The 21,364-nt window shown below is 38.1% G+C and overlaps 1 protein-coding gene across 1 annotated transcript; it reads left to right on the forward strand.

The window, feature by feature from the left end:
- Positions 1-11,193: 11,193 nt before the first annotated feature.
- LOC102027246 (cytochrome P450 2G1-like) lies at positions 11,194-20,373 on the forward strand. The gene is made up of 9 exons (XM_005414000.2): positions 11,194-12,589; positions 13,155-13,317; positions 13,812-13,961; positions 15,680-15,840; positions 16,074-16,250; positions 17,439-17,580; positions 18,194-18,381; positions 18,493-18,634; positions 19,866-20,373. The coding sequence occupies exons 1-9, from the start codon at positions 12,410-12,412 to the stop codon at positions 20,045-20,047; spliced, it is 1,485 nt and encodes a 494-aa protein (XP_005414057.1). The 5' UTR covers positions 11,194-12,409; the 3' UTR covers positions 20,048-20,373.
- The last annotated feature ends 991 nt before the right edge of the window (positions 20,374-21,364 follow it).

Raw genomic sequence — 21,364 nt, forward strand, 5'->3', positions numbered from 1 at the left:
TTTCTTGTGCAATTGGAATTCTGTTCAGAAAGTCCTTGCCTACACCTATGATTTAGGAGTTTTACCTATTTTTGTCTTACAGTCAGTTTATTTTTCTGTTTTAATATTAGGTCTTTGATCTATTTTTATTTCAATTTAGTACATGGTGAGAGACATGGGCCCAGATTCAATATTCTGCATATAGATAGTCAAATTTCCCAGTATGATTTGTTGGCCATTTGTACCTCTTTCCTCCAATGTATGTTTTTGGCTCCTTTGTCAAACATCAGATAGCTGAATGTGTCTTAGAATATTTTTGTAACCTCTACTCAGTCCCATTGATCTGCATGTCTGTTTTTGTGCCAGTATCATGCCAGTGGTATTTTTACCACTGTTGCTTTGCAGTATGACTTGAAGTCAGGCATTGTGATGCTTCCTTGCTTTACTCCTATTGTCCTGGATGGCTTTTGCTATTCTAGATCTCCTCTGGTTCCATATGAATTTCAGTTTTCTTTAATTCTGTGAAGACTGCTGTAGGCTTTGATTCTGATTACAGCGAATCGATGTCTCGGTTTTGGCAGGGTGGTCATTTTGACAGTACTGGGTCTGCCTAGCCTGGAACAGGGGACACCTTTCAATTTTCTGACTTCCTCTTCAATCTTATTTCTCACAGTACTATAGTTTTCTTTTCAGAGATCTCTCACTTTCTTGGTACATTAATTCTAGAAATTTAATTTTTCTTCATGCTACTGTGCATGGTAATGTTTTCTTAATTTCTTTCTCATTAAGTTCATTATTGATATATATGAATGATATTGATTTTTGAGTATCAATTTCATAACCTGCTACATTGCTGAAACTGGTTATTAATTTTAAGAGTTTCTGGTAGAATTCTTGGGTCTTCTATATAGAGATTCATGTCATCTGCAAATGATACTTTGGCTTCTTCTTTTCTCATATGTTTCTTTTACTTTTTCCTTTTGTCTTATTGAGCTGACCATGTTTTCAGTACTGTGTTGGACAGAACTGGTAATAGTGGGAATCCTTATCTTCTTCCTGAGGTTAGAAAGTTTTCAGTTGTTCCTCATTTAATATGACATTGGATTTTAATTTGCCATGAATGGCTTTTATCATTCTCACATAAGGTCCTTCTAAACCTACTTTTTTTGAGGTTTTAATCTTGAGGGCTGTTGGGTATTGCCAATAGCTTTTCCTGCATCTATTGATAAGACTATGTGGTTTTTGTCCTTGCTTCTCTTTATGTGGTGTGTTACATGTATTGATTTGCGTATGTTGAACCACCCTTGCAACTGTCCTGGGGATGAAAACTACTTTGTCATGATGTATGATCCTTTTGATGATGTGTTGTGTTCTATTTGCTAATATCTTGTTGAGGATTTTTGCATAGGTTCATTAAGGATATTGACTTATATTTTTCTTTTTAAAAAATTTAATTAAGTTTATTGGTACAATTTAGGTATATACAATAATCACATTCATCATAGGGATTTTATACCTGTACATAATATACTTTGATTTGTTTTTCCCCTCCCATTCCTTCTCCTCCCTTTAATCCTTCTTCCCCTCCTTATTACAAAGCTTTGTTTCTATTTTATCCTTTTTCTCATTTTTCTTTTCCCTTCCTTCCTCCCCGCCAGCTCCACTTTCCTTTTGAACAATTTCTTCCCATTTCAGTATCTCTTATACAATTTGATTCTTATCTACACTTTCAGTTTTTCACACTAGTGAGACAATGTGATATTTGCACATATGTGTCTGATTTACTTCACTTAACAGTATGTTCTCAAGGTCCATCTATTTAGCAATAAATGTCTCAAGTTTAGCCTTTATGGAAGGGTAGTACTCCATTATATAAAAAACCCCACATCTTTTTATCTATTCAGCAGCTGATAGGCATTTGGGTTGTTTCCAAGATTTAGCTATTACCAACTGTGTTGCTATAAATATGAGTGTGCATATATTGCTGTGGTATGATGCTTTTAGTTCTTCTGGGGAAATACCAAGAAAAGGAGTAGGTAAGTCAAACGAGCTCTCTAGTCCTAGTTTACTGAGGAATCTCCACACTGATTCTCACAGTGGCTGCATCAGTCTACACTCCCACCAACAGTGGAGAAGTGTTCGCTTTTCCCCATAGCCCTGCCAGCATTTGTGATTGGTTGATATTTTGATAATAGTCATTCTTTCTGGAGTGAGATGGCATCTCAGTGTGTCTTTCTCTTTTTGGGGATCAGAGTTATGCCAGCTCCCATAAATGATTTTGGCAGCACTGATTCCCTTTCAATTTAATTGAAGATTTTCAGAAGTATTAGTGACATACATCCTTAAAATTTTTGTAGACTTCAGCAGTGATTCATCATGTCCTGGGCTTTTTAAAAATTAATTAAGCTTATTGGTACATTTTAGGTAAACATAATGACCACATTCTTCATAAGGAACTTGTACCTGTACATGATATATTTTGATTCTTTCTTTCTCTCATTCCCCTACCCTCCCTTCTATTCCCCTTTCCCTCCTTATTTACAAAAGCTTTGTTTCCATTTTTTCATTCTTGTCTTATATCTTTCTTTTCCCTTCCTTCCTTTCCCCTCCATACTAACCCTTCCAACTTCAACATTTCCTTCCTATTTCACAGTATCTATTAACAATTTTGGTCCTTATTTAAATTTTCAGTTTCTCACACCAGAGAAACAATGTGATATTTACATGTGTGTTTGATTTATTTCACTTAAGAGTATAGTCTCAGGGTGCATCCATTTAGCTAGGAATATCTCAAGCTTATCCTTGCTGTTTTAAATTTAATTTTAAAGATAGAAAAGAGATAAACATAGCAATGAAACAGAGTTTCAACGCAGGTTAGTAGAACAGTTACAATACTTGATACAGTCATTGCATATTGTTGCCTCCATAGTAGTTAATCAGAGTACAAGATACAGGCATGTGTACATATATATTTTTCCCTTCCTTCTTTCTTTCTTTTCTCCTCTTCTTCATCCCAGTTGCTCTTTCCTTTTGGGCAGTTTCTCTTTCACAATATCTATTGTACCTTTTGGATTGTATTTACTCTTTCAGTTTCTTACATTACTTTGAAGATAACAATGTGCAATATAACAACCATTGTTGATTTCCTATCATCTTGTTTTGAAATTCTGTATAAGTTTTAATGCTTTTTATTTTTTATTCTTGTTAAAATAAAAATAAATATATAGGCATGATATCTTGTCTAAACAATATTAGCACAAAACATTCTTTTCAAAGAACTAAGAGAAACTAGCTATAGAACTATATTAATTATCTTGTGTATACATATATTTTTCCCTTTCTTCCTTTCCCCTTTCCTCCACCACAGTTTGTCTTTTCTTTTGAAAAGTTTCTTCCCAGTTCACAAGATCTATTGTACAATTTGGATCCCATTTATGTGTTGTTTCTCACACTAGTGTGAGAAATGTTGACACAACATGTTGACACAATGTTGACACATATGGTTCTGATTTATTTCAATTCTGATTTATTTCACTTCTGAGTATGGTCTCAAGTTGCATCCATTTACCTATAAAAGTCTCCAGTTTATCCTTCTTTATGGCTGAGTAGTACTGAATTATGTAAGAAAAACACATTTTTTTCTTTTATCCATTTCTTAGTTGATGTGCATTTGGGGTTGTTCCCAAACTGTGCTGTTGTAAACATGGGTGTACATGTTTCACTGTGGTGTGACTTTTTTAATTCTTCAGGGAAGATACCCAGAAGGGGAATAGCTGGGTTGAATGGGAACTCTAATCCTAGTTTTTAAAGGAATCTCAATACTAATTGCCACAGTGGTTGCACCAGTCTACATTTCCACTGACTATCCTTCTTTATGGCAGAATAGTACTCCATTATATTAAAAAAAATCTATATCTTCTTTATTCCTTCATAACTTGATGGGCATTTAGGCTGTTTCCAAGATTTATCTATCATGAATTGTGTTGCTATAAATATGGGTGTTCATATATTGCTGTGGCATGATGCTTTAAATTCATTTGGGAAGATACCAAAAAGGGGAATAACTGAGTAAAATGGAACCTCTAGTCCTAGTTTTTTGAGGACTCTCCACACTGATATCCACAGTGGTTTCACCAGTCTACACTCCCACCAACAGTGGAGAAGGGCTTCTTTTTCTCCACAGCTAATTCCAGTGTTTGTTATTGGTTGATTCCTTGACAATAGCTGTTCTTTCTGGAGTGAGATGGAATCTTAGCATTGTTGTAATTTGCATATCTTGAATGACAAGTGATGTAAACATTTTTTTCAAATGTTTATTTGATGTTTCTACTTGTAGACCTATAAGTTTGGGAATGTGTGGGTGAAAACCTCCATACTATGCAGCATAGAAAAGATTTTATCTCTCCCAACATGTTTACCACTTGGAATCTTTTTCAGTCTGTGCTGATGCCCGGAAGCTGAAATTGGCCATACAAATTGGCCACAGAAAAAAAACACCTAATGCTGAAATACTGGTTTCAATTTTGTAGCGCTTGTTAGAGAGATCAGGAGATAACAAACAAAATGAAACTCAATGGAAAGTTACTGAGCTGGTATGAGTTAATCTATGGCCTCTACATAAGAAGTTGCAAATATGGAAATCATTGGTGTCAAAACAAATTATTCATCCCCTAAGAAAGGGGACATTTACCGCCCCTTGTTAGCCCATGGAATTCCCCCCTGTTCATTATTCCTAAGAAGTCATGCAAGTGGGGATTGCTACAGGACTTATGTGCAGTTAGCACTTGTTTGCTTCCAATGGGGGCCTTGCAGATATAGCACAGCAAATACAGTATACTAAGGAGACTTTCAGAGAGACTCTTTCTTGGCCTGTGTCTTAGATACTTTTCTCTCATTGCTGAGATAAATACCTGATGCCTAGAATTAAGGAAGGAAATGTTTATTTAGCTCACAGTTTGTGGAGGTTTCAGTGCATACTCGGCTGCTCCAAGGCAGGGTGGCACATGGCAGAGGACAACAGTTCATGGTGATATAAAACAGTAAAAGCAGCAAGAGCAAAAGGAAGGAGTGGCAGAAAGCAAGCCTCTTTTCCTCCCTTATATTGTATAGAAGCTACCTGTGGGTATAGCACTCACCCCAACGCTAGTATTGGACCATGAATTAATAATAAACTCTAGAAGCCAGCCCCACAGCCACATGAGGCTTTGAGTGGACATCTAAACACGAAGAATGACATTCCACCCCTGGCCCCTCAAAGACTCTTGTAATCCCTTTTTGCAAAAGACAGTTTAGTCCATCTCTAAGAGTTGCCAAAGTCCTAATAGTTTCAGCGTTGCTGAAAGGTCCAAATCTCCAAGATCTAAGGCAAACTCTTAGCTGTGAGCCCCTGTATAAATGAAAACAAAATTAAACACTTCCAACATTCAATAGCACAAGATAAACATTACCATTCCAAAGGATACACACAGGAGGATACAAAGCATTGGGACAAAAGCAAGTCCAAAATCCAGCAGGGCAAACATTAAGTCCTATAGTTCAAAGTGGAAAATCTGAGGCAATCTGTGGCAAATTGTGAGCTCCAAAGGGTTTGTATGTCTCCAACCCTGTGGCAGTTCTGGTTGTTGTAGCTCCCAGGGCTTCTGTCTTGGGCCCACTCTGCTCCCTCCTTGCAGTTTTCTGCAGACAATCCACGTGCCTGGCTTCTCCAAACTTCTCTCTCAGTCATGTAGGAGTTGTTGGATCCATTTTTCACATCCCCTTGCTGTTTTTAAGTTATCTTTCATTAATTGATCACTGACCTCAACCTTGTCCTCTAGGTCTGATACTGCCACCACATTAATCACTTCTGCTACCCATATTTTCAATCAAGTTTTTGATCTCCCAAATTTATGTATGGACCTTTTTTATGGACTCTCATTCTTTTCTATGCTGACCACTCATGCTTTGCATCTTTTTCTTTTGCTCCACTAGCTGTTTAATAGTGTTTAGACTTGCTGATCCTTTTTCCATTAGGGTCCTTATCTGATTAGTTACATCTTGTTTAAAATCACTGAGAACATTATTGAACTCTTTTATCTGCTTTGGTACAATTTCAGGGCTATTTTCTCTGTAGTTTATGATTTCTTCCCCCTTAATGCCTACTGAACCAGGTTTTGGGGGAGATGGGAGTTTTAAAGGCAATTTGTTGCTTTCTTTTCATGTTTCTCTTTTTAGTATGTTTTTCTGGTCTGAGGTTTGCAAATTCTTTAGCCCCATGCCCCATCCTTTGGGAGTGAGTCACAGTATTATTTATAACCCATAGGCAGTCCACATATTGGTAGAAAGAGAAAACCAATTGCCAGCCATTTCTATGCTATTTTGGTTATAGTAGTAAATTCAGTGACAGTAATGGCATCACTTGTCAACTGGATATTGGCAAACCCTAGAAACCACTCATCCCTTAACTATGACACAGAGGACCATGACTTAAGTGAAGACAATTAGTTTACCCATATATTGACCTATAATTAGTGGTATTTCAGCCCACTAATTTCTACTAGATATAGGCAACAGTGCCAGAGCACAAGCATGCCACTATATTAAGTGTTGCCTTCTCCAGGACAACCTCCTTGGACTATTACACTTACCAAGCCTGGCCTCCTACAATAGAATATACACCTTATGGTCTTCCTGGCCTGAGTCTAGGCCTCCCAGGAGATCCTAGGAGATCTCTGTTTAGCTGTTTCCCTCTCCAAGTCTATCTCCTATGGCTGTCTCTCATGCAGTCTCTGTGATAGTGTAACACTAGAGTCCTGAAGCCAAACTCTCCTTCTGGGTGTTGGTCTTTTCTTTGATCAGGTCTGTTGGCTGTTACCTCTGTTGTCCTGGGATGTGGAGAACCCAGGAGCTGGGCATAGGGCCCAGGTGGGCATCAGCACTAGCTGGGATGTGGCACTTGGTTCCTTGGCCCTCCTGGCTCAGTTCAGTGCCTAGGTGGGCACTGGCATTGGCAGGGAGCAGGGTTCTTTTCTCCTGGGTCATCCTGGATCAGTGCAGGGCCTGGTACTCTTGCTTTGATTTCAAATGCTGTATTATATCTTCTTATATAGAAATTTAATACTCTAAATTATGATATTCTAGGACATTGCAATGCAGCACACCCATATGGATGAGGGCACAGGGAAACTGGGGGGATGTCCATACACAGTGGGGCCCCCAGCAGGAAGTGGGCCATAAATGACAGTGCCACGGGTGAGAGTTTAGCTGTTGTGAAACAAGAAAGGAAGTGGTGCATACAGGGCCATGCCCTGAGGTACAGGAGAAACATCAAGACATTTGGTACAAATCATGTATTCAAGAGGAGGCACACTGCCCCACTTGGAAGGTTCAAGGGAGATTTTCATGGGTGAGGACTCATGTGTACAAGACATCAGCAACAACAGCAGGCAGCATGGAGCACAGCAGAGCACAAGAGCCACCTGTGTCTTTATTATATAATTCTTGTACAGGTTGTTATCACTTATTTATATTCTTACATGCTAGTCTCATTGGTGCATGTGTAGTTGTCCAATGCTAAGTCATGGTTATATAATTATGCCCCATTGTGCACCTGCACTAACAATGGGGTCATGTCCACAGGGCTGTCCAGAAGTGTCCTTACATGCCTCAAGGTTTGACTCAGTCTGAGCAGTTCCCCACATACCACACCCTCAAAGGCTGGGGGAGTGTCACCTCTTGCAAGTGACACATAAAGCTGACCCCTGCACACAAAGACCTGAAAAACTTTCTCTCAATCATAGTTATGATTTGTAGCATTTGTCTTCCTAGTGTCTAAGTAAGATAGAATCCTGCAACAGTGATTATTGAGGCTAATTTGAAATTTCTATAAATTTGCCTCTTGTTTTTACGTACTATGCAGATGTGCTAACTTAAAGTTCCTCTATTGAACATCTTTAGTTTGTCACTTTGAAAAGGTATAAAAGAGTTGTGCAGGGCTATATAATATTGTATCTATACTCTATCTTATTCTGCTAAAGCTATTGTGGAATACACAGTTCTCAGTTATCCACTCATCCCTCTTTACTCTGTAAAATCGAAGTTAGTGACCTTGATAAAAGCTATAATTAATATGAGTGATTCAGATTGCATCAGAATCAACAATAACAGAGAAATACATTGTGTATGTACTTTTGGATTTTAAAAATCACAACTGGGTTTTTTAGTCTCTTAATGAGGAACCCATTTTGTTTATGTGGCTTAAGACTATTGATAGTTACTATATTTAATGTAGTACAACTGAGACATCTCAGCAAATGTTTGATTCACTGGAAGATAACAATGTTGAGTGCATTGCATATTTATATAAATTTTTCATTTTTATTTTATTTATTTTTTTGCCCTATATCTGGTAAGCTGAACAACTAATTTGAACACAACAATATGCAACATAACAACCATTGTTGACTTCCTATCATCTTGTTTGGTGAAACCCTGTATAGTTTATCATTTTTTTCTTTTTTATTGTCTTTAATGGTTTGCTCAATCTTGCATTCTTACATCTGGTAATCTGACCAACTCTGATGAAGATAAAAGTATGTAATATAATAACCACTGTTAATCTTTATCATTTTGTTCTGAAACCCTGTATCATTCTTATTGGTTTTGCTTTTTTTTTGTTTTTGTTTTTGTCTATGTTGTTGGCCATTTGCTATTGTTCTTTTTTCAATTCTCTTTAAAATAAAAAAAAATAAAATTTTTGAGTTTTGAATTTTGTCTTTTCTCTGTGTCTTTTCAGAATTGTAAGCCTGAGTTTGAGAGTGAGAGGAAATGCACAAAGGAAAGTGGCATAAGCATAAATAAGAAGAAGACTGCAAACAGTGAGTAGAAAAGATTATGGATTGAATTACATCAACACACGGAGACTGTGGGAAATAACAAATTATTGTTTTCATCTTAAGACACTAAGTTTTGGGCAGTTTTATTATGCAGTATTGGAAACTAACATAGAGGTACTTTCTGATTATGTTGCAAGATGAATAATTTTCTTTTAAAGGGACAAAGATCAAGCTTCCACCTTAAATTAATTTAAATTTCAAAAATAGTTTAAATTCTTAAAAAGGGGAATCAATTTAAAGAAACATTGAATAAATATGTGAGTGGCACTCTGACAATGGCAAAAAGTAGGCAAATGTCTGAAACTGGACAAATATTTATTTGGTTCAATGATTTTAAAGCATTCTTTATAAAAGCCTAGGATAGATCAATCTATCTATCTATCTACCTGTCTATCTATCTATCATCTATCAATTAACTATCTTCATCTATCTATCTATCTATCTATCTATCTATCTATCATCTGTCATTTACTCTTTACAGAATTTCCTAGGTACAGATTAAATGCTGTAACAAAAAGCCAAAGTAACATTTTAATGGGGCTGAAGTGAGATGAAAAATTTATTTTTCACTTAATAACTCCATGTAAGCAATTCAAGGTTGACTAAGTAGTTCAGCGGCATAAAAGTCCCAAGCTCCTTTCATAGTTTTACTTCTTCTTCCTAGGGTGTTGCCTCTGTTATCTCCAGCCTGAAATGTCCAGAAAGAAATCCTGGCCTTTTCCTTTAGAAGCATAAGGTGGAAGTTGCATACACCACTTCTGCTTTCATGTCATTGGTCAGAGAACTTGGGTACATGGCTCCATTCAGCTATAAGGGAACTAGAAACACAGTCTTTATTCTGGATAGCCACCTGGCTAGATAGAATTCTATTATTATGTTAAGAAGGGAAAATAAATATCAAGGGACTTCTAGGTGCCTTTGAAATGTAACCTTTTGTAAGTCATATGTAGATTGAGCTGTCAAACCAGTAGCAAGCAGTAAGGGCTATCCTTCCAAGCACTCGGAACATCTGAATGTGTTTTCTCCTGGTAGGCAACATGTTCCCAGACTGTGCACACCTGTTGAGGATGTCCCATGGAATTCTTAAGTACCTCCAGCAGCCCCAGGTTCTGTGAACCCTTGCTTTAAGGTGACTTGAATCATTTCCTTCTTTATTTCTTTGGACTGGGAATCAAACTTAGGACCTTGTGCTTGCCAGGCAGGCACTTTTGCTGTTGAGCTATCAGCCCCATCCACTTGAATCATTTCTGAGCACATAACATACTTCATAAGATGGGTGGTTGAATTAAAAGATGTCAGTTTGTCAAGTGCACAGATCAGTGCCTGGCACAAAGAAAACACTTAACAAAAAGAGACTTTTCTGGTAGTATCACAGCATTTCTTAGTCTCAGAAAGAGGAATGTGTGAATAGGCATAAAATGTCAGGTTCCATTTCATGCACTCTATGGAGCCCAAATCACTTTCTATTTCACTTAGACCTAGATTTCCCTGTCTTGTGTCTGCATCTCTAGCTTTTAATCCATTTGTATTTTTCCCATCTGTGTTGTTGGTTTTGGAGAGGGAGAGAGAGAGAGAAAGAGAGAGAGAGAGAGATTCCCCTTGTTTCACTTCTCAGCTATGTCACTTCCTCACTCTGAACCTCCTTTTTTTTCCAGTCTTTTTGAGATAGGGTGTCTCACTATGCAGTTCAGGCTGGCCTGGAACTCACAGTGATCCTCCTGCCTCAGCCTCCCAAGTGCTGGGATTACAGGCGTGCACCACCTCACCCAGCCTGAATCTTCATTTTACTGTAACTCTTTTCTGTGTTTTTTTGATGATCCTATCTCCCTGACTTTTTATTTGAATTTTCTTTTGTTTCTGTCTTCATTGATATTTTCTTGACTCCTTGAAAATGCTTTCTCTGTGTCTCTGTCTGTCTCTGTGTCTCTGTCTGTCTCTGTCTCTTTTTCTTTCATCTCTAGGTCTAATTTTAGCTAAGTGTGCTTCTGTCTCTCTGCATCTCTATTTTCTCTTTGTTTCTCTCAGTTTTGCTCTCTATCTCTGTCACAGGATACTTGGTATGGCCTACCCCATACTTTCTCTGTTGCTCTGTTTTTGGCTCTCTGAAATCATTATTCCTCTTTCATTTGCTTCCCCTTTTTAGTTCAAGTGTTTCCACTCTTAACTTCCTATTTTCGAGGTGAGATGGTGAAAGAGGTGTGTTAAGGCTACTTTTGGTCTTCTTTCTTGTCTGAATGGGAAGACCAGACTTACACCTACCACCATCACACACGCACATACACTGCACCGTAGGACAAACTACTTCGAATGTGTGTGTATGTGTATATGTGTGTGTGTGTGTGTGTGTGTGTGTGTATGTGTGTGTGTGTGTGTGCATTCTGTGTGAAGTATGGAGGATCAGAATAAGAGGGAAAGGAAAAAGTAGAGGGTGAAAAGAGGTAGACTTTTGCTGAGTCTCTACTCTATGCAAGATATTCAGGCAGCTGATCTAAGGCCCAGAAGGTAGTGCATGAACAGTTCAGTCTTCCCAGAATTTCTACCACTCTTCCTGGACACAGGACACCTCAGCTCAGTGGGCCAAATCCAATGATCAAAACCTGCAGATAACCCAACGAGTTCAATTTTCAAGTCTGAGAATGTGGGGAGAATATTTGCTTTTGTTTATTAATATACACAGATAGGATATAATACCCAGGATTTTGTATCAGGAAAGAAAAGGAGATTTGAAGCTATGAGGTTTTAAAAATATTAAGAATCACTTACTTAGATTATTGAGGAAAACACTCACTAGGCAATGTCTCTAGAGGTGATGTTTTCCTCTAGAGACAGAGGCTCCGTTCATTGGTGGTGTCTGCCTTGGGCATAGAAAGCACACACATGCACACACTTACCTACTACATACATACATGTACACAAGGTAAGTTTTGACAAACCAACACAAGTAACATTTGATTATTGCTTAATATTATCTTGAGTAGAATACAAATTGTTATACAAATGCTTTCAACTCATTATTTCTCTTGCTATCCTAAAATTTCATCTTTATTAAAGAACTAAGTAGATGTATCTCCAACTAGAGGATCAACAAGGGAGTCATCTCTGTAACTGATCAAGACTTTCTAAAACAGCATGATTACCCTACTTAAAAATGGGAAAAGGGAGGTCCATAGATCAGATGACTTATCCAATGAAGAAAAACGGAGTTGAAATTTGAACCTAGATTATCTGAATCTTAAATTCAGTAACTGAGCAAGATATACAGCTGCCTCCCACACCTCACAAAAAATGTACAACCAGCGGTTGAACTGAGAGAGAAGTAGGAGTTTAAAATCTGAAGAAATGATAATGGCCTGTGTAGATTTTCCCCGGGTGAATTCAATACTCAGGTGGAGATTATAGGTTACATAACCACCACCAGATAAAGCATTCTCTTTCCTGATGGCAGCAACACTTGGAAAACTAGAATATCAGAGTGTTCACATTTCTGTGTCAGGTGGTCTTCTAGAACTATTTAAGTGAGATCTAGAGCCCAGGACACAATCCTTCGACTTGGAACCATGGAGCTGCAAGGGGCCTTCACCATCTTTTTGGCACTCTGCTTGTCTTGCCTGATCATCCTCATTGCCTGGAAAAGAACCAACAAGGGGGGAAAGCTACCCCCAGGTCCCACACCAATCCCTTTCCTAGGGAACGTGCTCCAAGTAGGCTTTGATGAGACTTATCAATCTTTAATGAAGGTGAGTCTGTCTACCTCTTCTCTTAGGGCTGAAAGCAACTAATCCTATAGCCAGTTGTATTTTTTACTTCTAAAACACAGACTTATGGAAACAGCTTGTAATCTTAGAATTTTAAAACTCCAGTTCTTAAAATCTTGGAAACAAATTCTTAGAGCTTGGAATAAAACTGTCACAATTCCAGGACTTTGGATTCATATCTTTAAGCACAGGGACTTGTACATGGATTGTCTTAGAATTTTGAGGAATTATATCATGAAATCTTAAGATTCTAAAAATTTAGCAGTTTAGAGAAAGCAGTGTGGGTCTTGGATTTCATCTAATCTAGACCCATCATTTTATAGCTGAGGAAACTAAGACTTACAGGTATAGGAGTGATTCTTGTTCAGGATCACAGAAGTCAAGATTTTCATGTCTTCTCCTCAGTAATCCTTCCAAGCAGAGAATTTACCTTTATATGTCCTTCCCGCATTTGTACCCCTGAAGTCTCCACGTTCTTGAGTCCTTGACTGATTTATACATCATACTGCAACGCACCCCCTCCTCTGGTGTTTTTCTTCACTCCCAGCTCTCCAAGAAATATGGTTCAGTGTTCACTATATACATGGGTCCCCGGCCAGTAGTTGTTTTATGTGGATATGATACATTGAAGGAGGCTCTGGTAGACCAAGGAGATGATTTCAGTGGACGTGGAGAAATACCTTCAATAGATCGAAACTTCCAAGGTTATGGTAAGTAATGATGACAACAGTAGAAATGATCAGAAAGGACTAAATTTCCAAATTCTTTACCAAGTCACATATCAGGTAATTTCTAAATGTGTCTTACGATATGATAACTTTTTGTGTAGGTATATTGATACATAAGTGTGAGCTTCTGTGTATACATATTCACATGTCTAGAAAATCCAAGTGGTATACAGAAAACAGACTTAATATCTCCATCCCAGGCATTCTACCCATACCTCCTCCCCCTTTTATGAATTCATGGAGTTATCCACCTAGCTCACTGTTCTGTAAGAAACTCTCCTCAATCTCTCCTGGTCATTCTTAGCCTGATTCTGAGGATCCTTCAGGAGAGAATCTTATTGTCCCCATTCTGGATGTTTGAGAGGTGCTTTCTTTAGAGTAAAAACTTTTCACAGTCCATCTTTGTATAGCACAGACTTGAGTACAGCAGGCGTGGGGGAGGGGCAGGCAGGAGCCTGACATTGAAATCCTGACAGGTGTGGCTATGGCCAGTGGAGAGCGATGGAAGATTCTTCGACGATTTTCCTTGACTATTCTACGGGACTTTGGGATGGGAAAGCGGAGCATTGAGGAACGTATCCAGGAGGAGGCAGGCTTCCTACTGCAGGAACTTCGGAAGACCAAGGGTATGAGGGCCACGTGGGGGAGGGAGAGTAGGTAACTGGTTAGTTATAGAAAGCTTAGTCATGAGATGATGTGCCTTCATGGAAGAAAGTTCTGAACGAGGAAGGACAAAAAATGGTAAGGATTCACTGAGCTTTCCAGCAAATTTCCATATTGAAAATGAACATGGAAAAAAGTCGTTAATCCTTTTGATTACACTTGATTAGAAACTTTAATTGGTGGAGGCTGTGAGCCCATGAAATTTCATGTGGATTTTTAAATTTTATTTTAAAGAGAAAAGAACAAAAACAAAATAACAAAAACAAAGATATAAACAAAACATAAAAACAATACAGAACTTCAGAACAAGGTGATAGGAAATTAATAATGGTTGTTATATTATATATTGCTAGCTTCAAAGTGTTACTCAGATAACCACACATAGGCATGTAAGACTGATCAAACAACTAAACAGTAACTGTTCCTCATAAGTGAAATAAATGAGACTCACATGTGTAAACATTATATTGCCTCCCTAGTATAAGAACCTGAAAGAGTAAATAAAATCTGAAAGATACAATAGATATTGTGAAAAGGAAAGAACAACTGGAATAAGGGAAAAGAGAAAAGAAAAAAAAGGAAAATATGTGTGTGTGTGTATATACACACACACACACAAGATAGCTGAAGTAGTTGTACTACTAATTTCTACTGGTTTATTGAAAGGAACAGTTAATGTTTAGTTGTTTGATCTTAATCAAACAGTTAATGTTTAATTGTATGAGTCTATCTTTTTTTGCAGACAGGATCAAATTTCACTGTGTTTATACATTTTTATTGTGCTATATAAAATAACATGAAATGTACCATCTTCACCATTTTTAAACAAATATTCTGGTAGTGTTAAGTATATTTACCTTATTGTCAAAAAACTCTTTAAAAATTTTTCATCTTGCAACTCTGAAACTCCTTATTGATTTTTATTATATCTTTAAAGGAGACCAGTTTCCCCCAAAAAGTAAGGTCTGGAACTAATGGAGTTTACAGAGAAAAGACACAGGGTCAGGGAAATACAGAAACAAATAGCAAAAATGTAGAAATGGAGATATATTTATTTAAATCAGAAGTCTCTTTTCTAGACTCTATGGATAGTTTACAGGACCTATGTAAAGGCTCTGAATGGCTACATATGCCAGAATTGTTTCTAAAATTATATACTTGTGAGTATGTGCATTGTTCTGGAGAAACTGTTCCTAAATCCACTTAGTGACCAGCATCCCATTTGGCAGATAGTACAACTGAAGCCTAAGGAAGGATTTTCTCAGTCACCCAAATGGAATTATTGGTAGATCTAGGTGGAACCTAGATAGCCTTCTTTTTTTTTTGAAATATATTTGTTACTATTATATTTTATCCCAAATCTGCCCCTCTACCACAAACATATTTAAGTAACACTAACAACAATAATGACTATGTTCCACCAGTATTGCTTGAGTGTTTATTATACATCAGGCACTGTGCTAAGAATTTTACATAGATAATTATATTGAATTTTCATGAACTTGTAAGCTGGGGTTTCTTAACCATTCTGCAGATTGGGCAATGTAGACTCAAACACAAAAACGAAGTAACTTACACATGTTATTACACAGTAGATCTAGTGGTTAAATTCACTACTGAAAGATTCCACACCTTGTATTTCTAACTATGGCCTTCAATTTAGACAATTTCCATCACATAGGTGCCCCCATTGAACCCACCTTCTTCCTGAGCCGCACTGTCTCCAACGTCATCAGTTCTATTGTTTTTGGAAGCCGGTTCGACTATGAGGACAAGCAGTTCCAGGCTTTGCTGCGTATGTTCAATGAATCTTTCATTGAGATGAGCCGCCCCTGGGCACAGGTGACCACTGGTGTTTTCTCTACCCATTAACTAAGCACTTTCCTATATCTCCCTTAATCCTTCCCACAACCCTGGGAGGCAACTGTCAATGTGCAAGAGACTCCAAGAAGCAAAGGTCTATATCCAGTTCTCAGAACCAGCACTGGATTTGGAGCCCAAGTCTCTGATTCCAGATAGCTCACTTGGTCCCTGGCGCCAATCACTGATAAATCTCCTTTGCCTATTCCCCACAGCTCTATGACATGTACTCAGGAATTATGCAGTATTTACCAGGAAAACAAAAGTACCTGTACAACTTGATAGAGGAGCTCAAAGACTTCATTGTACAAAAGGTCAAGATCAACGAAGCATCTTTTGATCCCCAAAACCCTAGGGACTTCATTGACTATTTCCTCATCAAGATGCAGCAGGTACCTGATCTTCTACCTCTAATCCATTTCTCTCAACTCTTCAATCCCTAATGTTTGCAGATTTCAACCCATTTACCAATGTTTGGGGAAAAAGAGCAAATATTATTTCACATGTTTAACTTTTATCAATAGATGAGATATAGAAATTGTGATGCTGTAAACTCTTACACACAAACTGTTTAAGATTGATGAAATAAAACATTTCTTTTTATTAACATTTATCAATTGTATGCATTACTAGGCAATAATTAATGTGTTTTTATACATGCACTCAGTATGCCCTGAATACATGTATACCATTCTCTGGTAATCACTATTCTACTTTTGGGTAGATTTTTAGCTTGTCCGTATAAAAGTGAATTGCAGTATTTGTCCTTCTGTGTCTGGCTTATTGAACTTAACATAATATCCTCCAGGTCCATCCAGTTAGCTGCAAGTTACAGGATTTCCTTCTGCACTATGGCTGAATAATACTCTAGTGTATGTGTATGTGTGTATCTCACATTTTCTAGCTCTAAAACAGACTTTGTTTTTTTGTTTGTTTGTTTGTTTTGGTTTTTCTCCGATACCGGGAACCGAACTCACGACCTTGCACTTGCCAGGCAGGTGCTTTTGCCGCTGAGCTAAATCCCCAGCCCCTAAAACAGACTTTGAATCTAGAAATTTTAGCAAAATGGAAACTTAAAATGTTACAGCTTCCCAATTATTTATGCCAGAGACTTACATTTGCACAAAGGTAGAACAAGCCTTCTAAGAAACTTACCTTAGTCCTTAAATGTGTTAAAAGTTTAAGGCCTTAGAAATATTGATATTTAGAAACTTAATCTATCTGCACCAAGGACTCTTAGAATTTTGAAGATTTAGAAATTTATGTTTTTTATTAGAGAAATTTAGCACTTGGTGATTTAAAATTATACCCCAATTTTCAAACTTTACATGTGATTCTATTTTCTTCTCATCCCATTCTGCTCTTTGTTCACCCATGCCAACCATACTGGCCTCTGCCTTGCTGTTCCTCTAACACACCAGGCACACTCCTGCATCGAGAATTTGCTTTGATTATTTCCTCTCCTGACTTGGTTTACTCATCTATTGTATTTTCACAAATCTCTACCCTAGAGACAGAGAGAACATAAGAAAATAAAGACATAAGAGGGTGATTCTATTTACTATCTCCTTTGCTTTCAGGAAAAAAATAATCCCAACACAGAATTCAACACCCAGAATTTGATCACCACCACTCTCAACCTCTTCTTTGCTGGCACAGAATCAGTGAGCTCTACACTACGTTACGGAATCCTGCTGCTAATGAAGTATCCTGATGTCCAAGGTCAGTGTTCACCACGAACTACTAATCAGTTACCTCTCACTCCTCTCAGGAAGGAAGACATCATGTTGCAAATTATAATCCCACAGCTCTGACTCTTAACCCTTCAGAACTTTAGGATATGTCATATTGAAATGTCTGACACAGGAAGCCACTAATTTAATCTTTGACTTGGTGACTGCATTTGTTTCCTACAGCTGCTGAAACTTAGTATTTTTAAAAACATAGGTTTATTATCTTACAATACTGAGGCCAGATATTCAGAAGGCTTTTGTTAGGCTGAAACCAAGGTTTAGTCTAATTCTTAGCCTTTTCCAGTTTTTAGGGTTGCATTCTTTGTATTCCAGGGTGCAGGACTTTCTCTCTCATTTTCTTTGCTTGTTTTTTGAGACAGGGTCTCACCATGCAGTTCAGGAAAGCTTTGAACTCACTGTGTAGCCCATGCTGGCCTTAAACTCAGCAATGCCCCTGCCTCAGTCTCTTGAGTGCTGGGATTACAGGCATGAGCCACCATGCCTAGCTACATGACTCTTTTTTGCATTTTTAAAACCGGTGGTATAGCATCTTTTCTCTTCTTAAAGCATTTCTTAAATTTCTGCTATGTTTTCTGATCTAGCCAAGGTCTATGAAGAAATTAGCCAGGTAATTGGATCACACCGGGTCCCAAGTATGAATGACCAGTCTAAGATGCCCTACACAGAGGCTGTCATCCATGAGATACTGAGAATGACAAACATTGTGCCCAAGGGTGTTCCACATGTCGTCACCCGGGACACTCATTTCAGAGGATACTTCCTCCCCAAGGTGGGTTTGCACACTTGTGTCCATTCCTTCATTTTTTCCCTCTACTGTTTTTCTTTCCACCGCTTTTATCCAACACTAATTTCCCCCTAATTACTCCCATCTTCATTCCAGGGTACAGATGTGTACCCCTTAATTGGTTCAGCTCTGCAAGAGGCCAAACACTTCCGCTACCCAGATACCTTCTATCCTCAACATTTCTTGGATGAGCAAGGACGCTTCAAGAAGAATGAAGCCTTTATACCCTTTTCTTCTGGTAGGTTTCTGTGCTCTAATTGTCCCCACCACCCAAGTAAGTGCTATAGCCATCTCTTTAAGTCCAAATCAGAATGGAGAAGTTGCAGGCAATGTCATAGAATCACAAAATCCTAAAATTCCAGTATCAGGAGATATTAGAATCACTGACTCTAATACTTAGGGAAAAAAACCTGTTAGAACAGCATAAAGCAAGGGATCAGAAATTTTTCTGTTAGAAAAAGATACAAAATAGTTTAGCTTTTGTTAGCCATATGATCCTTGTCTGAACTATTCATCTCTACCATTGTGCTATGAAAACAGGCATTGACAACAATTAAATGAATTATCTTGTATATAACCCAACAAAATTTACTTATCAACACTGAAATTTGTTTTAATTTCACAGATCAAAAATGGCATTTAAAAATTCTTTTGCAAACATTTAAAAGTATGCAAACCATTTAGAGTTTGGGAATGCCTTGCAAGCAGTAGGGCATATTTACTCCAGTAAGTTCAGGACCCATGATTTTAGAGCAGTGGTGGCAAATTTATGACACATGTGTTAATTGCTTTTTATTTTTAAGACAAAACATGTTAATGTATGAATTGTTTTTTCTAAACTAAAACCTCAGTATTTAGGATTAATTGCAGTGTTGGCACTTTGTGATAAGTGAATGGGTTTGGGGTTGCAGTTCAGGCACTAGTCTCTGCAAGGTTCACCATCACTGTCTTAGAGTAATGGGATTTTAAGTGGAAGCCATGTGGAACTTGGAATCAGAGTAAATTATTTCAGCTCCAATCTGTGAAATGGAGATTAGTCTCTCAATACTTTTGAAAAGTTTCTTAACACACAACAGGCACTATTTAAACATACACTTTCATTTTCTTTTTCTCTCATCAATGTCTGGGAGATAATAAGCATTTGAAAAACCTTTGAGGAATTGAAATGAGGAATTGAAACAGCTTTGAAATTCATGGATCCTTTAGAACCATTTTACCTTGGATTCAGTGGAATCTGAACCATCAAATAAATAGCTGCCATGTGTTGATATCCTCTAAATGCAGATCCTAGATGAAAGCTAATTGTCAGAACTCCCTGAGTCTTGATAATGACCCTATAAAGTAGATATGGTCGTGATCTGAGATGATCAAGCAGCTGTGGCTCAGTGGGGTGGTCAGGTCAGCAAGACCTCACATCTTCTTCATCTTGTAGGTGTGACCCATCTTTCCAACCTTTTCTGTATCCCCAGGAAAGCGTATCTGTCTGGGGGAGAGTTTGGCCCGCATGGAACTCTTCATCTACTTCACCTCCATCATTCAGAGCTTCTCCTTCTGTTCTCTGGTGCCGCCTGCTGAGATTGATATTTCTCCTCAGGCATCAGGCTTTGCCAACATCCCCCCATTTTATAAGATTTGCTTTGTGGCCCGCTGAGTATTCCTTACTATTGGTCAAGAAAAGACTCATTAGAAAGCTGAGCTGTATGGCGCACTCACCTGCTCACTCCCCCAAATTCTCCCAATTGTAATAGAAAGCACTCTTACTACCACAACAGGTCCATAGCTCAAGGAGGGTCAACTGCATGTCCTGTATAGTAAGTAGAAGAGCAATGTGCTGACCATGATTTAGGCAAAAACCTGCATGTTTATAGTTAATTAAATCACCTTTGTTCTGGTTTTTCTCTATCCCAAACTCTTATTTGTCATTAGTTGTTCTTTTGTCTTTGTCCTGGTATTGACGAAAATAAAGTTAAAAATAAATTCCCTTGTGATTTACTTTCACCTTCACCCCCTCCACCTCAAATAAAGTCAAGATGGAAGTCAAGGCTGTTGAATGTAACATTCACTGGATACTGTGCTAGACACTTACTGAGATATAAAATACACCTCTCCTCACTCGCATCTCTTCTGGTAAACTTGCTTTCCTTGTTGCTCTTAACATAACTCCAAATTCTATGTACTCCCAACTCCACTCTGAAAATTGCTCATAGCTGTATTTATTCAATTTCTAAACCTCATTGACTTGCTCAGCTGATGAAAACCACTCACTCCTTAGGTACTTGGGTTACATCATTGAACAAAAGAGAACAAGAACTCCTGCCCTGGTGGAGCCTACATTTTAGTGGGGAAGGTAGATAACAAAGCAAAAACTTTGGTTACCTTATGTAGAAAAGGCTGCTCGCTCCAGAAGGTGATCAATTACCTCACAAAATCAACGGGAATTTTGAAAAAACAGTCTATGAATACAAATAGGAAACATGTGGCTACAACAGGGGAACAGTGGCCAAGGAGATGGTCAGAGCAGTCTGGCAGGGGCTCCTGCACACCCTTTTGGGCATTAAACACCTCACTATCATGAGACTACTGACCATTGCTCTCACTGTAGACTACTTCCTCATTGTGCTTGTGTTTTTGCATTCCATCCTCAAAGTTCAAAGTTCCAGGCAGGATGACCCAACTGGCCAGATTTTAAAAACTTAAAGTACAAGATACAAATAAACACTAGATGAAAAGAGGTCCTCTAAGCTGCTCTTTTAGTTCTCTCTCTCTCTGTCTTCCTCCCTCCCTCCTTCTCTTCCCACCCTCTCTCTCTACCTTTCATTCCATCTCACTCCCTCTCTCTTTTGCTCCCTCATCTCACCTCAAAACAGAAGGGAAAAAGTTCCGTCTGCTTAATGCCATTGTTCCTCTTTGTGAGTGGCTGGGAAATATCCTAAGCCACGCACATTCAAGTGGCCATTTAGGTGATAGT

The sequence above is a fragment of the Chinchilla lanigera genome, unplaced genomic scaffold, assembly GCF_000276665.1.
Source record: "Chinchilla lanigera isolate Chin_1 unplaced genomic scaffold, ChiLan1.0 scaffold00177, whole genome shotgun sequence".
Classification (NCBI taxonomy): domain Eukaryota; kingdom Metazoa; phylum Chordata; class Mammalia; order Rodentia; family Chinchillidae; genus Chinchilla; species Chinchilla lanigera.

What these genes read in the sequence shown, in the direction of transcription:
- LOC102027246 (XM_005414000.2), top strand. Translation starts at nt 12,410, where the DNA reads ATGGAGCTGCAAGGGGCCTTCACCATCTTTTTGGCACTCTGCTTGTCT. An exon ending in TGAGCCGCCCCTGGGCACAG is followed by an intron (nt 15,841 to 16,073) that starts GTGACCACTGGT and finishes TATTCCCCACAG; the next exon opens with CTCTATGACATGTACTCAGG. An exon ending in TCCTCATCAAGATGCAGCAG is followed by an intron (nt 16,251 to 17,438) that starts GTACCTGATCTT and finishes CTTTGCTTTCAG; the next exon opens with GAAAAAAATAATCCCAACAC.